The 23856-nt window shown below is 43.6% G+C and overlaps 3 protein-coding genes, 1 long non-coding RNA gene and 1 other non-coding gene across 7 annotated transcripts; 3 read left to right on the top strand and 2 right to left on the bottom strand.

The window, feature by feature from the left end:
* The first annotated feature begins 1067 nt into the window (after positions 1–1067).
* LOC130387847 (E3 ubiquitin-protein ligase TRIM39-like) lies at positions 1068–3852 on the top strand. Its single transcript, XM_056597140.1, has 2 exons — positions 1068–1171; positions 1278–3852. The coding sequence occupies exon 2, from the start codon at positions 1280–1282 to the stop codon at positions 2903–2905; it is 1626 nt and encodes a 541-aa protein (XP_056453115.1). The 5' UTR covers positions 1068–1171; positions 1278–1279; the 3' UTR covers positions 2906–3852.
* Positions 3853–6069: 2217 nt separating this feature from the next.
* Positions 6070–9136, bottom strand: LOC130387672 (uncharacterized). 2 transcript variants are annotated; one of them, XR_008896337.1, is made up of 7 exons: positions 9027–9136; positions 8372–8578; positions 7870–7986; positions 7436–7493; positions 7064–7155; positions 6730–6800; positions 6070–6415 (listed from the first exon to the last, which is right to left on the bottom strand). It is a non-coding gene; the product is annotated as an uncharacterized LOC130387672 (long non-coding RNA). The 2 variants fall into 2 exon arrangements; XR_008896338.1 differs by having other exon boundaries at positions 6074–6415; positions 6730–6789.
* Positions 6553–6666, bottom strand: LOC130388411 (small nucleolar RNA SNORD89). Its single transcript, XR_008896435.1, has one exon. It is a non-coding gene; the product is annotated as a small nucleolar RNA SNORD89 (small nucleolar RNA).
* A 914-nt stretch (positions 9137–10050) lies between the features above and the next one.
* Positions 10051–13938, top strand: LOC130388213 (zinc finger protein 354B-like). Of its 2 annotated transcripts, none has more exons than XM_056597597.1 (7): positions 10051–10883; positions 10977–11682; positions 11816–11891; positions 12191–12337; positions 12588–12721; positions 13133–13262; positions 13650–13938. In XM_056597597.1, exons 1-7 carry the CDS (start codon positions 10335–10337, stop codon positions 13798–13800), a joined length of 1893 nt encoding a protein of 630 aa, XP_056453572.1. In that variant the 5' UTR covers positions 10051–10334; the 3' UTR covers positions 13801–13938. The 2 variants fall into 2 exon arrangements, with proteins under 2 accessions (XP_056453572.1, XP_056453571.1); XM_056597596.1 differs by having other exon boundaries at positions 12188–12337; positions 13650–13937.
* Positions 13939–14071: 133 nt separating this feature from the next.
* On the top strand, positions 14072–23265 carry LOC130388214 (protein disulfide-isomerase TMX3-like). The gene is made up of 16 exons (XM_056597598.1): positions 14072–14442; positions 14543–14594; positions 14729–14771; positions 15022–15145; positions 18135–18180; positions 18524–18604; positions 18960–19059; positions 19332–19409; positions 19538–19604; positions 19916–20014; positions 20335–20392; positions 20629–20682; positions 20970–21026; positions 21223–21352; positions 21731–21799; positions 22497–23265. The coding sequence occupies exons 1-16, from the start codon at positions 14418–14420 to the stop codon at positions 22716–22718; spliced, it is 1305 nt and encodes a 434-aa protein (XP_056453573.1). The 5' UTR covers positions 14072–14417; the 3' UTR covers positions 22719–23265.
* The last annotated feature ends 591 nt before the right edge of the window (positions 23266–23856 follow it).

Below are 23856 nucleotides of genomic sequence, written 5' to 3'. Positions count from 1 at the left end.
ACCCCTCACACGTTTAATATGTGTTTCACCTTCTCCCTGATGGTCTGGATAATTCGCCAAGAGTGTTGTCAGTCGCCTTTTAGAAATAAAGTCGCAAAGACAGCCAAAGACAACTGTTAATGATCTGTACTTTTGATTTACTGTGTAAGTGATTCTTTTTCAGTTATATTTGTTGTTAAAGCATAATGGTAATGAACAACTCAGTCGAACCAACTGCATGTTCTCGTGTGTTCATCCGATGATTCTTCCTGTTTCTTCAGTTGATATCCTCGAAGCTGAGCAGATGTTTCTCCAGAGCCCACTGTTGGTTATCCTAGCAGCACACCTGGAAGGTTCTTCCAGCCCCTTGGATCCCAGCAGGTCTCTATGGTTTCCTGCACCTGACGTCAGTTCCTCCCGCTGGCTCTTCCTCCACTCACTGGTGGCTTGGTGGACCAGCTCAGTCCTCTGAAGAACAGAATATTTTGAATTATGATGAATAAATCACATATATAATCCAATGGTTATGCTGGTAACAGCTCATGGGAAATATCTTTAGTTTGAAGTGAGAAGTGTGTGTGTGTGTGTGTGTGTGTGTGTGTGTGTGTGTGTGTGTGTGTGTGTGTGTGTGTGTGTGTGTGTGTGTGTGTGTGTGTGTCTGCTGCTCGTGTGTGCACTGTGCGCGTGCACATCGGGGAAAGTTCCTACAGCAGCGTAGCGCCAATAAACAGCTCTTTGCTCTCTGTCTGTTTCTGTTGAAAATCGGATCGGGCCCGGGGTTGGATAAAAAAGTATTCGGGGAAGCCCCGGAAACCCGGATAGATCAACACCGGTCAATCATCACGGTTACAGTCGCAAATCCCCACTAAATCCCCCCAATGTCTCTCGTTTTGCACCAGCTCTTTTAACTCCAGAAAGAGGAGAACACACATCAACGCATTTGAAGAGGCCGACACAATTGCAGTGAGTGACGCCATGTGCGTGTGCCGTCGGGGAGGAGCCAGGTGTTATGGGAGGAGCCAGGCGTTAGGGGAGGGGCCAGGTGTCAGGGGAGGAGAGGAGTGGATGTCTTGTTGAGGAAACGAAACTTTAGGTTCAGAGAAACCAAAGAAACCGACGTGGAAGTTCTCTCTTCCAGGCAAGGAATAAAACGCATTTTGGAATTAATAGTCCGACAGACAGTAATAACAAGGTGAGCAAAACAATACAACTTTGTGGAGTAGTTAAAACCTCTCTTCCTGTATTTGAATTAGAAATATATAATTGCTCAATAAATAAACCTTGTCGTCTGTGTCTAGGAATGGCCTGTGCTAACACTTTCTGGTCCGAAGAGAACTTTTCATGTTCCATCTGTCTGGATGTGTTCAACAGTCCAGTTACCACCGCATGTGGACACAACTTCTGCAGAACCTGTATTGCAAAGTTCTGGGATGAACAAGTCCATTACAAATGTCCTGTTTGCAACGAAATTTTCCACACAAGACCTGACTTACGGGTCAATATCTTCTTATCAGAGCTGGCTGCCCAGTTTAGAACGTTTTTACGAGTTAAAGAGCAGCCTTTTGTTGAACAAGCAGAAGTTCCCTGTGACGTCTGTAGTGGGACCCAGCAGAAGGCTGTGAAGTCCTGCCTAGTGTGTTTTACCTCTTACTGCCAAACCCACCTGGAACCACATCAGAGAGTCGCTCGCTTACAGAAACATCGGTTGGTCGAGCCTATGGACCGTCTGGAAGACAGGATGTGTAAGAAACACGACAGACTTCTGGAGCTCTTCTGCCAGACTGAACAGGTGTGTGTGTGTCAGTTCTGCACAGAGACAGACCACAAGTCCCATTCTGTTGTACCTCTTAAGGAGGAATATGAAGTAAAGACGGCTCAACTGGGGATGATAGAGGTTGAAGTTCCGCATATGATCCAGGAGAGAAAACTAAAGATTAAGGAGATCAAAGACACAGTAGATCTGAGCAACAAAGACGCAGACAGAGAGATAGCCGATGGTGGGCAGGTCTTCACTGCTCTGATAGGCTGTGTTGAAAAGTGCTGGGAAGATTTCAACCAAACGGTTAAAGAGAGAGTGAAATCCATGGAGAAACAAGCTGAAGACCTCATCAAAGAGCTGGAGCAGGAAATGGAAGATCTGACCAATAGAAGCTCAGAGGTCAAGCAGATCTCACACACTAAAGACCACCTCCACTTCCTCCAGGCCTTCAGATCCCTGAAGAATCCTCCAGCCACCAGGGACTGGACCACAGTGGAGGTCTGTCCTCCTTCTTACGTAGGGACCTTGAGGAGATCCCTGGATAAGCTGGAGGGGACACTGAACATGGAGATGAAGAAGCTGCATGATTCTGAACTGAAGAGGGTCCAGCAGTATGAAGTAGATTTGACTCTGGATCCTGATACAGCTGCTTCCAGTCTCATCCTGTCTGAGGATGGGAAACAAGTACATGATGGAGGTGTAGATAAGAATCTCCCAGATAACCCTAAGAGATTTACAAATTATATATATGTTCTCACGAGGCAGAGCTTCTCCTTAGGTCGATTTTACTTTGAGGTCCAGGTTGAAGGCAAGACTTTGTGGCGTTTAGGAGTGGCAAGAGAGTCCATCAACAGAAAATGTAGGATAAAAACGACCCCTGAGGCGGGTTACTGGACTCTTTTATCTGACACGGATGGGTTGATATTCAGAGATAACCCAAACGTCCATCTCCCTCTGGGAGCTGGGCTCCAGAAGGTGGGGGTGTTTGTTGATTATGATGAGGGTCTGGTGTCCTTCTATGATGTGGAAGCCAGGGTTCATATCTACTCTGCTACTGGCTGCACCTTTAGTGAGCCTCTTTATCCAATCCTCTTCCCAGGTCACCATAATTATGGGGGTAACAACTCTGCCCCCCTCATCATCTCACCTGTCAATCAAACAGACTAGGGCCGTTGTTGGATAATACCATATACAAACAACCAAAACAACTAATTTTGTTTCCTGAATTAGAATCTCTACTATGTGAGATCTGAGATAACTGCATTAATGTTGCAATGCTGTCATTTAACAAGGATATGTTAGTTAAGAATCTAACCCCAGTTATTGAATACAACCCTTAATAAAGGTTTAGATTACATATTGTCTGTTTTCCCCAGATTTATTCTATATGTTTAACGCTAAATTGTTAACAGTTGCAGTTATGTAGAACATTTTAAGAGGATTCATTTGTATAAATAATAATTGTAGTTTATTAACTTTTCTTTTGGTTTTAAAAAATGTAATGTTTAGGCCTACATTATAATTGTAATTGGTCATTTCAGTGAAATAGATACATTCCAGTCCAATAGTGTTCAGTAGAAATACTGTCTCAGTGTAATACAAACAAAAAGTTTTTGTGGCCTAAAACCCTCTTTTAATCATTTTGAGACTGATCAAACGTTTTAAATCATTGAAGAATTGCAAAGGTTCGTAGTTGATAAACCAGTATATGACTTAATCGCCACCATACAACCCTTCATGTATTAAACACTCACACAAAGCTCAAAGTGACTACATGTAAAGATTCTCCCCATGTGTGAGCACTGTGACTTTGTCTTGTTTGCTCACCTCTCTCCATCCTGCTCTTTCCTGTCTCTGCTCTCTTCTGAAGCTAATCTAGGATTGTGTTTATTATTGTCTTACATTACATTACTTATGGTCTAAATTAGTCACCAAGTGTGTCGTTAGTTGCCTTTTAGAAATAAAGGCGCTAAGAGTCAATGACACGTGCATTGCCGTTAATGATAGGTAATGTTTGGTACTATTCTTTGTGTTGTTCTGTTAATTTTTTACTTTTAAGTGACTATTCTTCAGTTATATTTGTTGTTAAAGCATAATGGTAATAAACAACTCAGTCGAACCAACTGCATGTTCTCGTGTGTTCGTCCGATGATTCTTCAGTTGAAAATCCTCTAAGCTGAGCAGATGTTACTCCAGAGCGCTCTGTTGGTTATCCTAGCAGCACACCTGGAAGGTCCTTCCAGCCCCTTGGATCCCAGCAGGTGTCTAAGGCAGGCTAGTGTCTGAAAGTAATAATATAGAAGTAAAGTTGGTAGCCTCGTCTACCTGCGCTGCCGGTAGATGACATCATAGTCTATCAACGCGACCTTTCACATTTGCCTGCTTTCAAGATGCGCATCGTATAGTTGTTTTAAGAGACGGTGAAAAGCAGGGTAAGATCACTACAGTCCGTTTCCAAAACCATTTAGCTTATGTTGAAAAATAAACTAACTTTGGTTGCCATCAATATCTGTGCGAGAACAGCACTTTAATCTACGTTCCGGCTGCTATCTGTCTTACAAATTAAACCCCCCAGACTGGTGGCATAGACTTTACCATGGAACTGTTTCAGGAAAGAAATCACCACAAATCAATAAAAATACATTTTCTTATTGTTTGCTGGATTACTTGCTAATGGTTGGCTGTTACTTACTACAGGTAACCCCTTGCTTATATTTTGCATTATAGCGAATCAGTATGCAATTAATAGTTTAGAATATTCACAAAAAACATTTTCTCGTTCTGATTGTAGTAGTTAGCCTCAATCACATAGTATGTCAGAAAGTTGCATTTTACATAGTTAATATTTGTGTGAATGTAGTCTGATGTAAAGCTCCATATTTCATTCTAAGGTGTACAGTATTGTTTTAGTATTATGTAAAATTTGATATAGTATCAATACTGTATGTAAAGTTACATTGGTTGATTAACAGTTGCATTTTTTATTCATGTGAATGGAGTCTGATGTAAGGCCCCATGTTTCATTTTTAGATGTCAATTTAGGTTAAATTGTGGATTTAGTATTATGTAAAATTTCACATTGTCTGTTGGGATATATTATGGATACTTCTACATAAGATTGTAAGATTACACAATATATTTAGTTTTAAGGATAATTCATTAAAAAATAAAGATGACATTGTTAAATCTTGTTCCATGTGCCCTTTTTTGATCAGAGCCCCTGCTCCTCAAGGTCTCTGCACGGCCCTGGCAAACAATATGCATTTATGGTCCTTATGACTGTTGAAGGGCGGGCCGAACTGTGAAAAAGGCCATTAAGGTTTTTGCACCATATTCCTGGAATAAGCTGCAAGACCTAGTTACTCTGAATTTAAAGCTGTTGTCGAGTTTGATGTCGGCCTCCCACTAGAAATTGCAAATGTTTTAGTCAATGAACTAAATGTATTACTATTGCACTTTGTCTTGTTTTGACGCCGTGTGCCTTCCATCTTGGCAAGGTCATTTGTAAAATAGATTTTAATCTCAATGACTCAACCTGGTTAAATAAAGGGGATAATAATGCATATTCAGTTGCAGAAGTGTGTTACTTCGTTTTAAATGCACTGTATATTTGTGACCAAAAGTAAAACCGAAGCAATTCAAATGAATTTGTTTGTTTACTTCCGAGTTATGAGTTTTAGACCCGTATTTAGAAGGGCTCTGACCCCATCCAAGCCCAGTATGCCCTCATTTCTCAATGAGGCTGCACTAAAGCATCACTTTATATAAAGTCCTGTTTGCCTATTGGTAACCCGTTTTTCCATCTCGCCCCATTTGCTAATCTTCATTAGAAACCGGAAGATGACCCCCACAGTATCTTGTTTAAAAGTACTTTGTTAATATCCAGCATGGCAACGGTAAATTAAAATTGAACAGCTTCCGGTTAGGGTACTACGAGCCTCATGTCTATGGCTGGCAACCAACCAGACCAATGCAATACTGATGGTCTCATCGAAGAGGAAGCGTTCATTGAGTGAAAAGTTATGGTCCGTCGTGCTGTAGAGATGACCCCATAGACTTAGTAATACCATCAGATTTCCGAAAACACATAAAGATTGCCCTTTAGTCCTTTGCCAGAGTTGTCAACTTTTAAACCACACACGCTTGATTTGTCTCTGCACTGTTGTACTTGGTACGGGTAGAACCTAAGTCTGTCATTAAGTCAAAACCAATACGTTTTAAACCATGCCTTTCCAAAAAGAAACAAATCTGTCGATACATGATCCAAAGGAAGGTATTCCAGATTTGAGTCAGAAATGGGTATAGAATCCAAGAGAGCCACCAATTATTATTTATACATTTATTAATGCCTAAATCTCAGGAGTTCCAAAAGGCATTATAAGCAAGTTATACCATGGCATCACAGCACTGAATATGGAGACAACAGAATTTTTGAAAAAGAAAACAGGAAAAACTGGACATTGAAATAACTGATGTGCAGCTGAATGCATGGGAAACGGTTTCCATTTTTATCTCTCAAACAGAAATGTACCATGTTGCTGAAGAGGATTCACAAAAGATATTCATGTGAAGTAGAGTAATACAAGCAATGTGATCATGCAGGTCAATGGGTCGGCTCCATTGCACTGCCAGAAGTGTCCTATAGGGGCAGCGGAGCAGGGGGTAACTTGTCCTAGTCTGTGAAGAACAGGATTTTAGAGAAGATGTATTACACGAAATTGGCTAGAGAATCACAGTTTTACACTAGTATATATATTACACCAAGTATAGTTCTAGTCTGCTTGTCAGACAGTTTTGATAATCAGTTGTACCAAGCTGGGATCAGATCACGCTTCGGTCGAGTTTTTGTCACAGCGCCCATTGCACAGGGAACAAGCTGCTAGGCGAGGGTGCTACAATTCGGCCTTTTGTTTACATCATGTCCCAGCAGTTACTATAGCATCATCCTTATAATAAAAAATAAGTTTGAGGGCTTCCAAGTTCCAACTCACCTTTCACAAGATGGCATCCCGTCACTCACCACCAGAGCCATCTCGTTGCATACGCCGGCCCTGTTATGGCCCTGTTATAGAAGACATAGGAAATATGAGGCAGATGAACTTTAGGACATCAAGGAAGGAGATGCATTCTCTGGCAGGATCAGATAAACGCTTCGGTCCGGTTTTTGTCATTGCACCCCCTCACTGTGAACAGACTGCTGGGAGGGGGGCTTCATTCGGCCTTTTGTTACATCATTTCCAGAGAATCATATTGTACAATTATGGACGTTATACTTTGGAATGAAAGATCGCAAAAAGATACACGTTAGGTTGGAAAAACACTCACTTTAGCTTGGCTGGTTCCAGGAAGAGCTTGTCAGTCCCGCAGATTATTTAGGCAACAGATCATGGGAGGGCTGGTCCAAGGGCGCACAGCAACTGACGGGAAAATTCAGATTAGAGCACAATCTAAAGAGAATGAGCCAATAAGGCGACATGGTCCAATACCATAGGCTAATGGGATCAGTGTTCGCTTCGGTCCTGTTTTTTGTCACTGCAACCCTGCACTGACATAAAGCCAGACATGGCGCTATAATTCGGCCTTTTGTTTACATCATATCCCAGCATCATGATCCTCTATAGATCCTGGCGATAGTCAGGAAGTACCCAGACAGAAGATCAGCACATAAATAAAACACAACTTTGGTTAATACCTCACCTCCTTTCGGAATAATTGCACCTTCAGCCCCAGCAGCACCACCAGATTCACCCCAGTCCTGACATGGAATATAAAAGGAGAACTTTGATGAGTTATGATACAGGGGAATATGAAGCATCGAAATCCCATAATGGAGTATAGATCGCCTGTTTCTCAGCTGCCTGGATCAGATAAACGCTTCGGTCCGGTTTTTGTCATTGCACCCCCTCACTGTGAACAGACTGCTGGGAGGGGGGCTTCATTCGGCCTTTTGTTACATCATTTCCAGAGTACCATTACTACTGCTTTACTACCTATGAATTATCACAAAAACTAATTCCATTGGAACGGTCAAATACAAGACAAGCAGCATTAGCAGGTAATTTAGTGTGCCACACTAATCTTTGACACTTTTCAAATGCATGGTTGGGGTGGTATTATGGAAAATCACTCACTTAAAGTTGGCCTTTTCTGTTAATTTTGCACTTCCCTACAAGAGCTTATCAAAGTCCCCTAGTTGTAGTGATTTAGGTAACAGATCATGGAGGGGCTGATCGAAGGGGTCGCAGCACCTGAAGAGAAATAGAAAGAGTCCGATTAGTACAGTAGAGCACATCCAATGAGAAGGAGCCGATAATGTATATTACTATAAGCTGCTGGGATCAGTGTTCGCTTCGGTCCTGTTTTTTGTCACTGCAACCCTGCACTGACATAAAGCCAGACAAGGCGCTATAATTCGGCCTTTTGTTTACATCATATCCCAGCAGTATGATTCTACATGGATCCTGGCTAAATTCAGGAAGTAGGGGGGCTTCATTCGGCCTTTTGTTACATAATTTCCACACGTGCTTCGTTTTAGAAAGCCACTTAATTCTAGACGCTTATTTTCCAAGTTAGGTTACCGTTTAACATTGATGGTAGAGAGCATGTATACCAAATAACAGAATAATAACTTACAGGGAGAGCGATTCTGCCCGCTGCCTTTCATAATCATCCATGGGGCTTCTCTTAGTGGGTCCTACCCGAGTAGGTCCTCCACAAATACAAAGGCGCACGCAGGCCAAGATCCACCATCATTGCGGTCATGCTGGCAGCAGTGGGCCCTGTGCAGCCATAGTACAGGGCAAATGTTTTTTTCCGAGAGATGAGCGGGGTCCATTGTAACTGTAGAGAAGAATTAGATATAAGCCAACAAATCATTTGATTGTCGACTTGAAGTTCATTTCTGGTAATTATTCTGCTACTGCAGATCAGCATTCGCTTCGGTCCGGTTTTTGTCACTGCGCCTTCGCATTTACAACGTGTTGCAAGCCAAAGGGCTATAATTCGGCCTTTTGTTAACATCATGTCCCAGCAGCGCGGGCCAATTGAAAGTTCAACAGATACGAGCTAGGGCAACGTACCAAGACATCACTTAAGTCGTACCATTGCCAGACAAAAATACATGTTACTTTTAAGTATTGATGTAAAACACTGGTTAAAGACCCTTGGATAAGCCTCAAAATCAGCCTCAAAATCTAGGCATCTAGAAGGGATTCACCAACAAAATATCCAAGTAAATCGAAGCTATGCTTTTGATCACATCATTATACACAATGTTTTGCCGCCTTACCTTTGGTTCAGATGTCTAAAGTAACACGCTGATGCTGGTATTGATCCGTACTCAAACAGTTGTGGAGCCGCCGTCTTTTAAACGTGGTCTTATAGACGGGACCGGAAAGGAACTACTTCAGGTTCCGGGTTGATTTGGCGGGAAAGACAGACCATCGGACCTGTTAGAGACCGTTTGTTTTCAGACTGATGTTACCATGGACCTAATAAGGAATGAAGAATTAAAGACCTATTAGGCAAGGCAAGGCAAGGCAACTTTATTTATATAGCACTTTTCATACTCAAGGCAGACTCAAAGTGCTTCACATATAAACATTGTCATACAATTAAATTAAATAATAGATAAGTAAAAGAAAAACATATGCAAAGAAATGGGTAAAATAGAAAGTTAAAAAGGCCTTTTAGTATTAAAATAGAAAATAAAGGCAAAGTTAAAAAAGCTTTTTAGAAAGTGCAATGTATTTAAGATTTAGCAGAAAGCTATAGCAAACATAAAAGTCTTCAGTCTTGTTTTAAAGGTGCTCAGAGTTGGGGCAAGTCTTAAATCCTCTGGGAGTTTATTCCAGTTATTTGTTGCATAGTAACTAAATCCTGCTTCCCCATGTTTTGTGTTTACTCTGGGGATAATTAACAGATTGGTCTCAGAGCTTCTTAGTGGTCTAGAAGGCTGATGTAGTGCAGGATGTAAAGCAATCGAAACTGTCAGTCATCTACATAAAGTACATTTTTTTAAAAAGACTAGATTTTAAAGGAATATAGGCATTCCTTAGCATCTCGTCTATTTGGTGGCACCAGAAGTTTAGTTCCAGAATATCTGCATTGCAAAGTATGAAACAGGTTTCTCCTCTCACCGTCAAGTAGACTTACTAAAGAAGGCTATACTTAATTTGAATAAGATGTTAAATTATTTAGTATTGTGCATCCTGCTTTCAATTAAAGTTACAAAATATAAACAGCTGAAATTATAAGAAAACATGTCCCATGAGATATTGCACAATGGTACGCTAGATGGCGCCACGGCCCAGAAATCTTGCTATGCTTCGCTGACTGAGTAAAACGAAGAAGGAAGAATAGAGGTTGTAGAAGAAGAGTTTATGTGTTTACTTTCGGTGTTGTTGTTTGGACTATACTGTATAAATCCCATGTATCCCATGCAATTCTTAACCATTTGGATTCACCATGACCTTGAATATGTATAATCTATTTGGGGACACCGAGGCGGGATTACGTTTTTGTGAACCAAGCAAGCAGAATAAACCAGTTTAACCACGGGTCAGTTCCAACTTCCCCTACACTCTTTAAGTCTTGTATGTACCACTACACATATCTTCGTCTTTCGAAACACGACACGATGCATTCTGTGAAGGAGCAGTACAGGGACATAAACCCCGTGACGGTGAACGTTATAGAAGCGAACGTCACGTCGAGTCTGTACTGCGGCGCGGTCCACGGGCTCGATGCCCCTGGTGCTGATCTAGTCGAAGCCTTTCTCGTAGAACTGTATCGCTGCAGGGTGTGTCAGTTCACAAGCAGCCTGAAGAGCAGCATCAAGACCCATTTGCTGAATTCCCATGACGACCTGCCTCCCGCGATGGCCTCCTCCGGCTTTGAGGAAGAGGAGGCTGTAGTGATGGAGCAAATAGCCCCCCGCACCCCCGACTCTCCCTATCACCTGGAACTCGAGCTCACGTCCGAGTCCAATCACAGTGACGATGACCCCATGGATCACATGGGTCTGGACCGCATGTCCTTCCTGCTGCCCATGTACGGCATTCTGCCCAGCATGAGTCCACGATCATGTGACATGGGCATGAGTTCGAACTGTGACGGTGGTCTTCAAGTGGCGGAGACCTGTGAGGTAGGAGACGGGTCGGTCCCTTAACTAGTTTGCCAGTCAGCCGTTTAGCAGACTTCCTATCATGCTGACCTTTTCGATCCCTCACTCATCCAGGTCAGCACTCTGTTTGAGGATGAAGATGACGAAGAGGAGGAGGAGGAGGAGGGGGCAGATGGAGAGGAGCCCACCATCTTCCAACTGAAGGCCTCCTGCCCCCTGGTCCGCCCACCCAACCAGCTGGACGACCAGCTGGCCCAGTCCGCCCACCTCATGACCCTGGGGCTCTGCCGGATCTCCAAGACCCCCAACGTGTCCACTCCCCCGGCTCAGGTGCCCGCTTCTGTGCTGGATGACAAGGTGGCCCCGCCTGCGTCCGCGGACCCGCTGGGCTCCAGAGGGCCAGCTGGCCAACAGGGGGTGAAGGCAGAGGAGAGGCCGGCCAGCGGAGGGTGTCGACGGTGTGGCCGGAGAATGAGGAGGCAGGGGAAGACGAAGAGCGGCAAGACGCAGAGCTGCCGTGCGTGCCAGCGCTCCGATAGAACCCAGCACGCCGGTGACGCGCGAGCACCTCACAGACACTCACAGACACTCACCGCTACCGCACAAAGCACCAAGGCAGCTGCTGAGCACCACACGCACACACCCAACGCGCAGAGAGCTGGCAAGGGCAAGCGACACACATTGAGCATACAGTCGTCAGGAACACACACAGAGGGCACACGGACAGACCGCACACGCACGCCAAAGGCATTCGCGTGCAGCCGTGACGCATGGCTGAGCGGTGTGTTCTGTGACTACAAAGGTGCAGCGGTTGTCACACGTAAGTTACAATTTCTGATTAAAAAAGCTGTGGTGTACAGACAATGTACATTATACAATGTATTATTGAAAGAGCATCACAGCCGAGGAACCTAAAAAAGTGGCTCTTTTACCTCTTGGTTTTCTGTGATCAGACAAAACTGAGGAGGAAATCGATCGCCGCCTCTCACCAAGACTGACAGACACACCTTCTTCTTACCAACCAACCAGGTAAGGGTTCTCAAAACTAGCTTGTTTTTTGGGCTTGAACTTTGCAACAACATTTTGCAACGACTGCCTCCATTGCGGTAGCAAAGGAGCATTAGAATGATGACCATTATGTAGGTATTATGGGTATTTGGTCAATGTTTTGTTATCAATGGTCGGTGAAGGATTTATCATCATAGGTTTTGTGTTAGAAACTGCCACAACATTTTTTTCTTTGGCTGGTTGTGAAGAAGACTATCGTAGCTTGTGTTGGTACACCTGTGTAGGTTCAGCTTCCTCAACTTACACTGTGATTTCAGTAGGGGGCGGAGCCACAATGGGGCAGAATCCACCCAACCTCACAGGACCAGGAAGCAGAGCAGAAGCCCAGAGGGGAACACGGGATCGAAGAAGAAAGCCCCCAAGGAGACCATTGGTCGAAGGGACCTGTGCTGTCTGCTCTGTGACAGGTCCAGCGCACGCCATCACAATACAAACGCATCATAACAATATGTTTTCTTTGATAAAGTGCATAATGCCCCCCAAAATGCTGGGCAATACTGACAAAATGCATTAAAAATAGCAAAATACAAAGGAATCCAGCAGGTCAGATAGTTAAGGAGGTACGGTTCTTAGCCGATGATTGGTTGGATACTAAAGATGTGTACACAGCGGTTGAAGCTTGACTGAATCAGGTCTCTTCTACTTCCTGTGCCACAGGAAGTTCTGCAGCAGGCTGACCCTGCGTCGTCACATGGGCATCCACCAGGGTAGCAAGCCTTACAGCTGCCAGCTGTGCCCCTACCGCAGCCGCCTCAAGGCCTCCCTGCTGCAGCACAACCGCATCCACACAGGTCAGCCCCACACCTGCTCCTGGGCCACACCTCCAGGCTGTAAACAGGCCACCCTCAGGTGGTCGGAAGACCACAGTGAACCCAATGATCCAAATTAAATAACAGGGATGATGGAGAGGTACAGATGGATGATGGGGAAGGGACTGAATGATGGAGGGATGATGTAGAAATGACTGAATGATGGAGGGATGATGGAGAAGTGACTGAATGATGGAGGGATGATGGAGAAGTGACTGAGTGATGGAGGGAGGATGGAGAAGTGACTGAATGATGGAGGGAGCATGGAGAAGTGACTGAATGATGGAGGGAGCATGATGACAGAATTATGGCGTGATGTTTCTGAAGTGACCCCATGATGAAGGGTACAAGGAGAGGTGACAGAATGATGTTCCCTATGTTCCCTCCTGACAGGGGAGAAACCGTTCCAGTGTCCTGACCCGGGCTGTTCCTACGCCTCCATTGACCGCAGCTCCCTGCTGCGTCACTCCCGCACACACACACAGCAGAAACCCTACCACTGTCAGCACTGCTCCTATAGCTGGTACACACACACACACACACACACACACACACACACACACACACACACACACACACACACACACACACACACACACACACACACACACCAGAGACCCTTCACTGTCAGCACTGTCAAATAGCTGGTGTCACACACACACACACACACACACACACACACACACACACACACACACACACACACACACACACACACACACACACACACACACACACACACACACACACACACACACACACACACACACACACACACACACACACACACACATCCGAAGTTATCCTTTGATGATCTCAAGTTATGGTATAACTCCACTGCAGTACTCCATGGTCTCCACTAGAGGGTGTTAACATGCTGGCCTTATTGGCTTCTCACGTTTCATTTCAGCATACAGAAGAAGTGTCTGGACCTCCACGCCCGCCGCCACCACACGGGCGAGTCGTTCCCATGCCAACAGTGTCCGTACTCCAGTCCGGATCGCCAGCTCCTTCTGCGACACGTGCAACGGCACCACTTACCCCTCGCAGCGTTACCATGACAACCCTCACAACGACTTTAAACCACAACCCATAGTGATTGCAGTTTTTATACACGTCACAGGTCGCTAGGACGTGACCAGTACAACCACAACTAGATTTTTGTATATTTTCTTTAATAAAATAATGGATTTAAGAAATGTAATCTTACTTTCTTTAAAACAGTTGATTCATTCTTTCACTGTGCATAAACAGCTTCGATTCAGTGGGCACTGGGAGCTGCCCAGTACCACAACTACTGGGTACTGGGAGGTGGCATATGCATAATTGAAGATAAGACTGTATTAAATTCATGATAAACCAATAATTGCGTTAGGTTAAGCTAATTAGTCTTGGAGTTTTTCCTTGTCACTCACAAAGATAGCGTGAGATGATAAATTAACACATAGGCCTAGCTTTTCGATTAATTGAGGCTTGAATGATGAAGTGTGGTACGTCTTTAGCCGTTCCTGTTAATGAGCTAACCAGGTACAATGACTAGGAGTGATCGTGATGCCAACCCCCACCCAAACCGGCCAATTGGCGGATTAAATCCGCTCAGACCGCCCGGTGGATTGCTGGAGAAGTCCGTGCTTCTACGTTTACTGTTGTAGATCGATAGGCCTACGCGTTGTCCAACATGAAGACCACCGTTATATTGACAGGTATGACGATGTCTTAGTATATTATTATTGTCTTGGTTTGTCTTCGTCTATGATTGTTTGACCGGTTAGAAAGGGTTTTAATTGTGCTTTCTTGTACCAGTGCTGCTCGGCATGACCGCTGTGTCCGCCTATGTGGAGGAACTAGATGATACGTATGTTTTTAAATAATAGGCCTACTACGTCTGTGCGCACCTTGAGGCAGTTATTCACTACATGCCCGCCACTTTGCTGCTGCAAAGTGCAACTTGTTTTCTGTGGCAGAATATATTTTTTTTGTGATTTTCAGGTTTATGGAAACCAAAGAAGAGACAGAAATATGGCTGATAGAGGTAGGCTATTGCATTATAATATTACAAATATTATTCTTTGTAGTTTTATTTGTATTTATCTCTATCTATCTCTTCTTAATTCTGCCTAGCTATAATGTTCTGTACTTGCTGCTGTGACTCCTGCATTTCCAGTCTGGGATGAATAAAGTAGCTATCTTATCTTATTAAGGACTCTTATTATTGAGTCAAAGTGTGTAATGGGCTGTGATGATATCAACCGACCCAGTGAGCACATGAGTCCTGTCTCCAGTTCTACTCCCCCTGGTGTGCGTTCTGCAAGCAGCTGGACCCGGTGTGGCACGCCATCGGCTCGGAGCTCCGGAGTCTGGGCTCGCCCGTCCGCGTCGGCAAGTCGGACGCCACGGCTCATACTGGTGAGGACCTGATTGGAGCAACCCTCCCCTGTGTCTGGCGCTGGTAAACTGGGTCCTGGGATGACTGGATGGTTCAGGGGAGCGCATGCCAATAAAGGCCGAAGTTGCTGATATCCAGAAATGACTTATAGCAAACTCCGATCCATGTCGTTATGGAGGAGTTTGGGGTTAGGCTCATCTTGCTTAAGGAGGCCTACAGGTGCCTACCTACGGACACCAGAGAATCGAACCCTGTACCTTTTAGCTTGGATCGATACCCCTTAGAACTTATGTTATCTGGCTCACTCCACACTGTTCACTGGGAGCTGCCCAGTACAACCACACAGTATTTTACTGGTGGGCACTTGGAGCTGGCCAATACAACCACAGTCTTCTACGGGTGAACACTGGGAGCTGCCCAGTACAACTACAGTCTTCTGGTAACGGTTGTATCAGTTTGGCTAAGTCCTCTGTTTAAATAATAGGATTAGTGAAGGTTTAGTGGCAGTGGGAAACACAGACAAGGGTGTGCTAGCGTGCACACACTATGGTATAGATGATTTTTTCCATCTTTGGCCTAAACTTTCATCCAAAGCATCCATGTCACTTAGGAGGAGATGGATGGGTAAGCCATCTTGCTCATGAATGCCTAACCTAGGTAGGCTGAGGGCATTGGGGATTGAACCCAGTGCCTTTTGGGTAAGATTTGAACCCCATGGCCACAACACTATTCTGTCTGTGATTCGTGTACTTCCACATTTGTATGAGTAAAGTGTGTGTGTGTGTGTGTGTGTGTGTGTGTGTGTGTGTGTGTGTGTGTGTGTGTGTGTGTGTGTGTGTGTGTGTGTGTGTGTGTGTGTGTGTGTGTGTGTGTGTGTGTGTGTGTGTGTGACAGTAGTAATGTTCCAATGATCCAAGAGTTTTATGGGAGTATAAAACTCTTGTTCCCTCCTACGATGGATTTCAGTAACTATCTAACAATCTCAGAGCTCACTTGGCTGGACCCAAGTGAGCTCTGTCCAATATGTCATTTAGAGATCTCATTTAACCTTTCTAGGTATCATTCTTCCCATATGTTCAGGGTAAGAGCCCTGGGACTCCTTCATAGTCTAACTATTTTGTGCACAATCCAGTATTGAGTTTTATCCCTACGTTAAAGTCTATTTCTTATTTCTTATTTATGACTTGTTTTTGGACTACTTTAGCGATACTGGTTAAGCACAGAATAAAACAGAAGTGTCTTCAGTCCAAGTGGAAACTGAATATGTATTTAAATTACGTATCAAATTGAAAAGAGATTACCCAGAAGATTTTGAGAGTCTTACATGAAAGAGAAAAAAAATCAATTCAAACCATGAATTGATTTTTGCCCCCATCATCATGGGGGCAGTCTGTGGGCAGCCTGGATCCATTGTTCTTCCTCCTCCCTTCATTTAATCTCTGGTCCTTCAGCCTCCCAGTCCACCCCCAGGTTCAGGTCCTCCTCACAGCTCCAAACTCTTCTCCTACTCGTAGTCCTTTGTTCTACTGTAGCCCCATCTTTTATAGGGAAAACCTAGTAGGTGTATTTTCCGTTTATCTAGAAAGATTTTATAGCCTGATTGATATAAAATCTATATGTTTTCTAGTTAGACTAGTTAAATAGTGGATACTCTACGTGAACCCCACATGCTGCTAGTTGCTCGAAGTTGAAAACCGGCAGCAGCAGTAGGTGCTGCACCCTACAATGATGTCATCCTTTTTTACCGCTTCATTCTGAAAACATTAATTTAAACACTACAAAAGGGACAATGTTTTTTTGGAAAATCTATATGCTCATACAAAAAGTAAATACATTCTTTCTTTGTTATGAGGTTCCGCAGTACAGAAAAATAATGAAGTTATATTTTGACATACAGAGTAACAGCATAGGGGATACTGACGATGACATGAGTATATCGTACAAAACAAGTTTGTAGGCACTTTCTTAAACCCCTCTTCTTACTTTTACTAGTTTGAGGGGGTGCTCATTGAATCTTGACCCCCTCCATTCCTGAACTCTGTTTCAATCCTGTTATATATATTATTTTTTTATTTCCCTCGTGTGTAGATTTTTCCTCAATCAGTAGTTCTAACTCTAGACCCACCGTGTTTTACAAGTGTAAGGCCTAGGTGTGATGCTTTACAGCTCTTCCACCTACATCTTTAGCTCCAGTACTCAAAGCTGGGCTGCTAGTACCCACATTTGGAGCTAACCCTCCTAACCCTAACTCTAAACAGGAGTAGTGTGTTCACTCAGATCTATGCAAGGGCGTACAACAGTACATACGTAGACCTAGCCAATAACGTGTTATAGATTACATTGGTTCTAGATTCTAGAATAATCTGGCTGTGCAACACCTGTTCTAAAAAGACTGTCCCAGTGCCAGATCTTCTGATGGTCTTGTGCCCACCTGACTTGTATTTCTGCATTTGTATTGTGTATATTTCTGTATTTCTACGCCTGTCCTGCGATTGCCCAGTTAGGAAGATCCTAGCGTATCTAATTCTTCTAAGTCTTAATCCTCAACCCTAATCTGCTTGTACAACAGAGTTAGCTTCCACTGAATCACAGTAATGTAAGGCCCACAGCCTACATTACTGCCTTTAAGGCCTTCAATATGATGAATAAGACTATGCTAATAGATCCAGGATGGAAAGTCTTAATGTTCATATCTAGACATCTATATCTATATCTATAAATATGGTTTATGACGTGCCTACCTGTTCACTATCTCTTGCCTTATAGTAAGGGGATTCCCTGCATTTGTTTCCCTGTTTATTTGAGGGTTTAGGGGAAGGGCCCCCTATAAAATAATAAAATATTAACTGTGAAAACACGTATGTTTAACTTGATCTGTGAGCAAAGGTGAAACAGATCAACAGGACTCTGTCAGCTGTGTTTTCGTGAATTTAATGTGAATGTTATCCTTCCAGTAGTGTGTAGAACGTTCAATCTGATCAGTATAATGTGTGTGTTTCAACTCTCCAGGCCTTGCCAAAGAATTCAAAGTCAGAGGCTATCCTGCTATCATGGTGTAAGTTTTAATTATTAATGATAAAGTCATGATAGACTTTCTGGCTACTTTGTCTGAACTCCAACCTCAGGGTTGTAGATTATAATTCTCATTATAGCACATAACGCAATACACAACATGGTGTTGACATATTAGTCACGTGGTGTGTACAAATCATTTGCATAATGTTAACATATTGTTCACCTTATAACGTTTACGTTCAGTGCCATTCTATGCTTGTCTCCACATTACGGTATCATGCCCGGCATCTGTTGGCATATTAGAGTGCTATCTAATATAATTATAAGTGTGTTTAAAGATTATACTATCTAATAAATGTGGCCTCCTTGTGTTGTGTTGCCAGGCTGAAGAACGACAGGAAGTATAACTATGAAGGTCCCAGGACCAAGGACGGCATCATGGACTTTGCTAACCGGGTCGCCGGGTAAATGTGTTGACGTGTTTGTGTACAAAGAAAAGAGAATATAGTTCTATGTAGTGGAGGGTAATGAGAAGCTGGTCAATAAACTGTTATGGTACTGTGTCAGTATATACTGTAGTATATATATATGTTAGTACTGTAATACTATCTTGGCACTGTGTTACAATGGTTGTACTGTGGAATTATGTTAGTATGTTCTGAGGTACTACGGTAGTACTGAAGTGCGATGTTAGCATGTACTGTGGTACTATGTGGTACTGTGGTACAGTTGTGTTTGATGTACTAATTTTGGTGATGTACTGGTCTGTTACATTGTATATAGTGAGTAATGGTCCTGTGTACTGGTGTGTGTTTCCAGGCCCGATGTCCGAGGCCTACCCAGTCAACAGATGTTTCAACATGTTATGAGCAGACAGCCTGTCATGTTCGTTTACATCGGCGCTTCATCCCCTCTGAAGGTACACACACACACACACACACACACACACACACACACACACACACACACACACACACACACACACACACACACACACACACACACACACACACACACACACACACACACACACACACACACAATGGGAAATGGCTGCCCATTTTGGATTTGCATACAATATATGGGGATGGTAATGGGTGTGGTCTCTTTGATATTGTTGGCGTGGTCATGGGAGGGGCATCAGGCTGGGTCATGCCTATGGTTGGGCAACATGGATGCTTCTGTCGCCAGGGAAACTACACGGCTGCAGCCAAGGAGCTGATCGTCCACACCTACTTCTTCTCCGCTGGCCGGGACATTCTGCCCAAGGTCAGCCTCCGCCCACATCCCCTTCTTCGTGGAACCACCTCCACGCTTATTTTTCTGATGCAAGGATTTGGAAAAGCTCAGACCATGAGAGACGCGTTCTAACTCTGTAACTGCTGTGTTCCTCCCAGGACGTCAACATCCCTAAGCTGCCTGCCGTCGCAGTCTTCAAAGAAGACACGGTCCTGACCTATAACGGTGAGTGTGTCACGTGTGTGTAGCATGTTCGACCAATAGACTTCAAATTTGAAACTCGTCAACGGAGAGGGTTGTTGATTTCGATCTCGGGCTGCTGCTATGTCCTCGAGCATGTTTAAAGGCCTTTTACATTCTGATGATGCAGAGCCCTTTGATGGCAGCTCAGCACAATGTTAATGCAGTTTATTTGAAGGACCAGAGATTCTCTTTCCACCCCCAGAAGATTCTTTCAAGGGGTTCCTTGAGGCTTCCAGTAGTGGAGTTAACCCCATTTACCCTTTTTATGCTTTCTGGTTGGTTCTTTTCTCCAGAGGAGACGGACGGGGATCTGAAGATGTGGATCAACAGGGAGAGGTTCAGAAGCTACTCCAAGATCGACAGCTACACCCTGTACTCCATGGGAGACACAGGTAGCTGGCTCCATCTTGACCCCAAACAACAGCAGTGGGGTCCAGGGGAGAATTCTGTAGGGTGTATTATCTGATAAATCAATTAATTAAAGATGAGTTGTTAATTAGGTGGGATAACCCATCTGTTATACTCAAAATGTACATAAGTAAAGATATAAACTCATTATGGGACTAAAGTGGTAAAGAATTCCAGTAGTCATTTTGCTTGGGTTCCCAGTCCACAGACTTCACCAAAGAGTCTATGGTCTGCATGTAATGATCTGAGTTGTGGTTTGGTGATGTTTTGGTGAAGTTTGGGGGCTGCTGTGTTTGTTCTTCAGGTAAAATGGTGGCCTTGGCTCTGGTGGATGATAGAGCCTCGTGGGAGAAGAGCAGAAGGTGGGATTTCTCATGTGTGGATGGGATGATATTGTGTTATATGGAGCTTCTCTGGGTGTTACTGGTTGCATTACCTTAAAGAAACGGTGGAAGTGTTTATGTTGCAGTGAATTAATTTATCAACTTATTGTGGTTAAATGATGGAGAGATGTACATGACCCAAACTGGGAAAGTATAAAGTGTGGTATATTCTTTACTTAAAAGATCAATTATTTTCAATCCATTTTGTCTTTCAGATATAAAAGTCTGGTGGAGCAAGTGGCACTGAACCATAAGGACTTATACAGCAAGTAGGTCTACTGGTTTTTGATTCTCTGCGGAGACTGGTGGTACTGGTTCACTGGACTCCAAACATATAGAGATCATTGTCTTACAATGAAGGTCTTCACACACACCTGCTGATGGTCGATGACCCACAGCTATGTTCCAAACAGCCGGCTACACTTGGCGTTTCAATGCGACAGGAAGGTTGTGACTGATATTGTTTAGTTTGGCTCTGACCAATGTTTTCCGGTTAAACATGTGAATGTTTGCCATTGGCTGTCTCGGTGACTGTCTCGCCCTCTTTGTGCTGCAGGGACTTTTATTTTGGTTACATGGAGGGAGGTGACTACGTTAAAGGACTGGTGATGGGGTGAGTGATACTCTGCTAGAGGTCCTATGTTAGTACTGTGGTACTATGTTGGTAGTGTTTATATGGTACTATGTTAGTACTGTGATGCTCTGGTAGTACTGTGGTACAAAGTTCTGTTAGAGGTTCCATTAAAGCTGTGATTATTATGCGATGGTAGATAACAGGATGTCATGTGACTGTGTGGTTGGGTGTTCAGTGAGGTGCTGATGCCCTCCATCATCGTGCTGAATCTGTCCAATGACGGGTACTTCCTGCCACCCATCGTCATGGAGACGGAGCAACACCTCATGGACTTCCTGAACGGAGTCCTGGACAAAAGCTTTGAGGTGAGAGAAGATAAAAGTTCACTCCTCCAGATGAAATTTAATTGTATATACTTATGTTACTAGGTTTGAATTCATGTTTAATATTCATATCAGTATCAATATCTTTAATATGTCTATAATAAGTTTACATATAAAAATGGTTACATACACACACTTAAATACACACACTCAAATAAACACTTAAGCACACAAATTGTTTAGAATTTCTAGAAACATTATGATGACGGTGGGTGTATGTCTGTGTGTTGACTGTTTGTGTCTTTGTGTGTGTGTGTGTGTGTGTGTGTGTGTGTGTGTGTGTGTGTGTGTGTGTGTGTGTGTGTGTGTGTGTGTGTGTGTGTGTGTGTGTGTGTGTGTGTGTGTTTGTTTGTCCTACAGTGCCAGGGAGGCAGTGGTGTGAGTCAGCGTGTCAGGAGGTTGGTGTACGAGGCCAGGAACACACTGACAGTAAGCTCTCTATTAATACTGTATTATAATGTGCATTAACACGGTTCTGTCATACTTAACCCGCACATCGTGTGGGGGCTGAGGTCGTCAACTCCCAGCAGAAAGGTTCTGTGTGGGAAGACATCCTTGAGCGAAATGCCTAAACCTTCCTGCCTCTTAGTGACATGCATCTGAATTCAGTGTGTCACTGTGGAAGTCAAACGACTGCTAAATTACTTAATGATCCAGATGGAACGTCTGGATTTTCATATCTGGATATTTATATATATAAATATGATTAATTATGTGCTTAGCTGTTAACTTTCTGTTTCCTTATAGTAAGGGGATTCCCCTCATGTGTTTCCTTGTATATTAGTTGGTTCAGTGTGAGGGCCCCTTGGAGCCCCTATAAAATGATAACTGTGGAAACAGGTTATTCAACTTGATCTGTGAGCAAAAGAAAAAATGTTACATCTAACCTCTCTCTCCCTCCCTGTCTTTCATTCCATCCCTGTCCCATGCTCTCCCACCCCCCATCTTTTCCTCCCATCTCTATCTCTCTCTCTCTCCATCTACCCTCTCTCCCTCACCTAACTCCCCCCCCCCCTCTCTGTCTTTGTCTTCTCCCTCCCTCTACCCTCTCTCCCTCACCCATCTCCCCCCACTCTCTATCTATCTTTCTCCTCTCTTTCCCTCTACCCGCTCCCTCCCCTTCAAGCCCTTGTTTGAGCGGGCTCCGATGGTGGGCTGTGTGGTGCTCAGCATCCCTGTGGTGGGGGTGGCGTTGATCTGCTACATGGGATACAAGTGGAAGGTTCCCTCCCAGGGGGAGAAGGACGGACAGGAAGCCCTTCCTGGCGCCCAGATAGAAGAGAGTCCGGGGAAGAGCGGCGCCATAGAGCAGAAAAAGAAGAGCGCTGCAGAGAAAAAGAGTGATTAGCTTGTGAGCGATTAATATATAGCAGCTAGGAAATAGCCGGTAGATGTCGGTGGGTAGAAGTTGGCGGCTAGGTGTAAGCTAAGGGTGACCCGTTAGGAGTTAGCGACAAGGCGTTGGCGGTAAGGAGTAGCTAGGAATTAGCCATCTGTCAGCGACCTTGGAGGAGAAGGGCTGGTCGCCTGGTGACTGTCCCAGACTGAAGGAAGGATACAAGGAAGGAAGGAGACAAGGAGGGAATTAAGTTCACCTTCTCCACTTTTCTTTGAAAATTGTTCTCTAAGCTCTTATCTTGATTTTAGTGAATGGAACAACATTGAATAACATTAAACATATCAATATGATATTTATTCTGTACTCACATATACGATAATAATATAATCTAAGACAGAACAATGTGCAGCACATAGAAATGGTTATATAACATTTAAATAATGAAATTTGATGGTGAGTGCAGTCATCCATCCTGAGTAATCGTGTGTTTCTTATTGCCAAGGACTTTTTTAACCAAGAAATTTGACATTTTACTGTGCATCATTAAAATGTTTTCTTTTTGAAACTATGAGGCAGTGGTCTTTAAGTCATTGAAGTCCAATGATTGTTTGTTGTGATGTTTATGATGGTGTAGTGGCTATCAGGTGGTTCCCAGCTGAAATACTGGGATCGTTCTCCAATGTCTGTACAACCATAAAGCATACTAAAGCAAGATGCCTCACCCATACGAGCTGTATCTTTCACGCATACACCACATAATATACAAATACACTAGTTATTAGTGTTTTCCGTTACTTGTTATTACTTGTAAGTCGCTTGGAAGGTAAACACCTGCTAAATTATTACAAATAATGATTCTAAAATTACTCTTGCCATAATGTTACTTATCCTCATAGTTCCATGATAACAAACAGAATTAGTTTGATTAACTATACATTCTAATCTATCCAGTAGGAGAATCAGTATGAAATCAGTGTACGGAAATTATTTTTTATTGGACATGTAACAGCCATGACACATGTAATAGGAAGAAATAGCTGAAACTGACAAGAAAATCTTGCGCCGATTTTTTATTGAAAGGTTGGACTTGGTTGTTAAAAGCACCTACATGGGGTTTGAACAGTCATACACATAGTTTTACAGAGCT

This window comes from Gadus chalcogrammus, chromosome 8, assembly GCF_026213295.1.
Source record: "Gadus chalcogrammus isolate NIFS_2021 chromosome 8, NIFS_Gcha_1.0, whole genome shotgun sequence".
NCBI lineage: Eukaryota > Metazoa > Chordata > Actinopteri > Gadiformes > Gadidae > Gadus > Gadus chalcogrammus.
Note: the sequence above shows the minus strand (reverse complement) of the source record. Positions and strands in the feature narration are given on the sequence as shown.

Excerpts from the sequence above, each read along its gene's own strand:
- LOC130387847 (XM_056597140.1), top strand. The coding sequence starts at position 1,280 with ATGGCCTGTGCTAACACTTTCTGGTCCGAAGAGAACTTTTCATGTTCC.
- LOC130388213 (XM_056597596.1), top strand. The coding sequence starts at position 10,335 with ATGTACCACTACACATATCTTCGTCTTTCGAAACACGACACGATGCAT. Across the intron at positions 10,884-10,976 it reads AAGTGGCGGAGACCTGTGAG|GTCAGCACTCTGTTTGAGGA; the intron begins GTAGGAGACGGG and ends TCACTCATCCAG. Across the intron at positions 12,722-13,132 it reads GCACAACCGCATCCACACAG|GGGAGAAACCGTTCCAGTGT; the intron begins GTCAGCCCCACA and ends CCCTCCTGACAG.
- LOC130388214 (XM_056597598.1), top strand. The coding sequence starts at position 14,418 with ATGAAGACCACCGTTATATTGACAG. Across the intron at positions 14,595-14,728 it reads GTGGAGGAACTAGATGATAC|GTTTATGGAAACCAAAGAAG; the intron begins GTATGTTTTTAA and ends TGTGATTTTCAG. Across the intron at positions 21,353-21,730 it reads TCCTGGACAAAAGCTTTGAG|TGCCAGGGAGGCAGTGGTGT; the intron begins GTGAGAGAAGAT and ends TTTGTCCTACAG.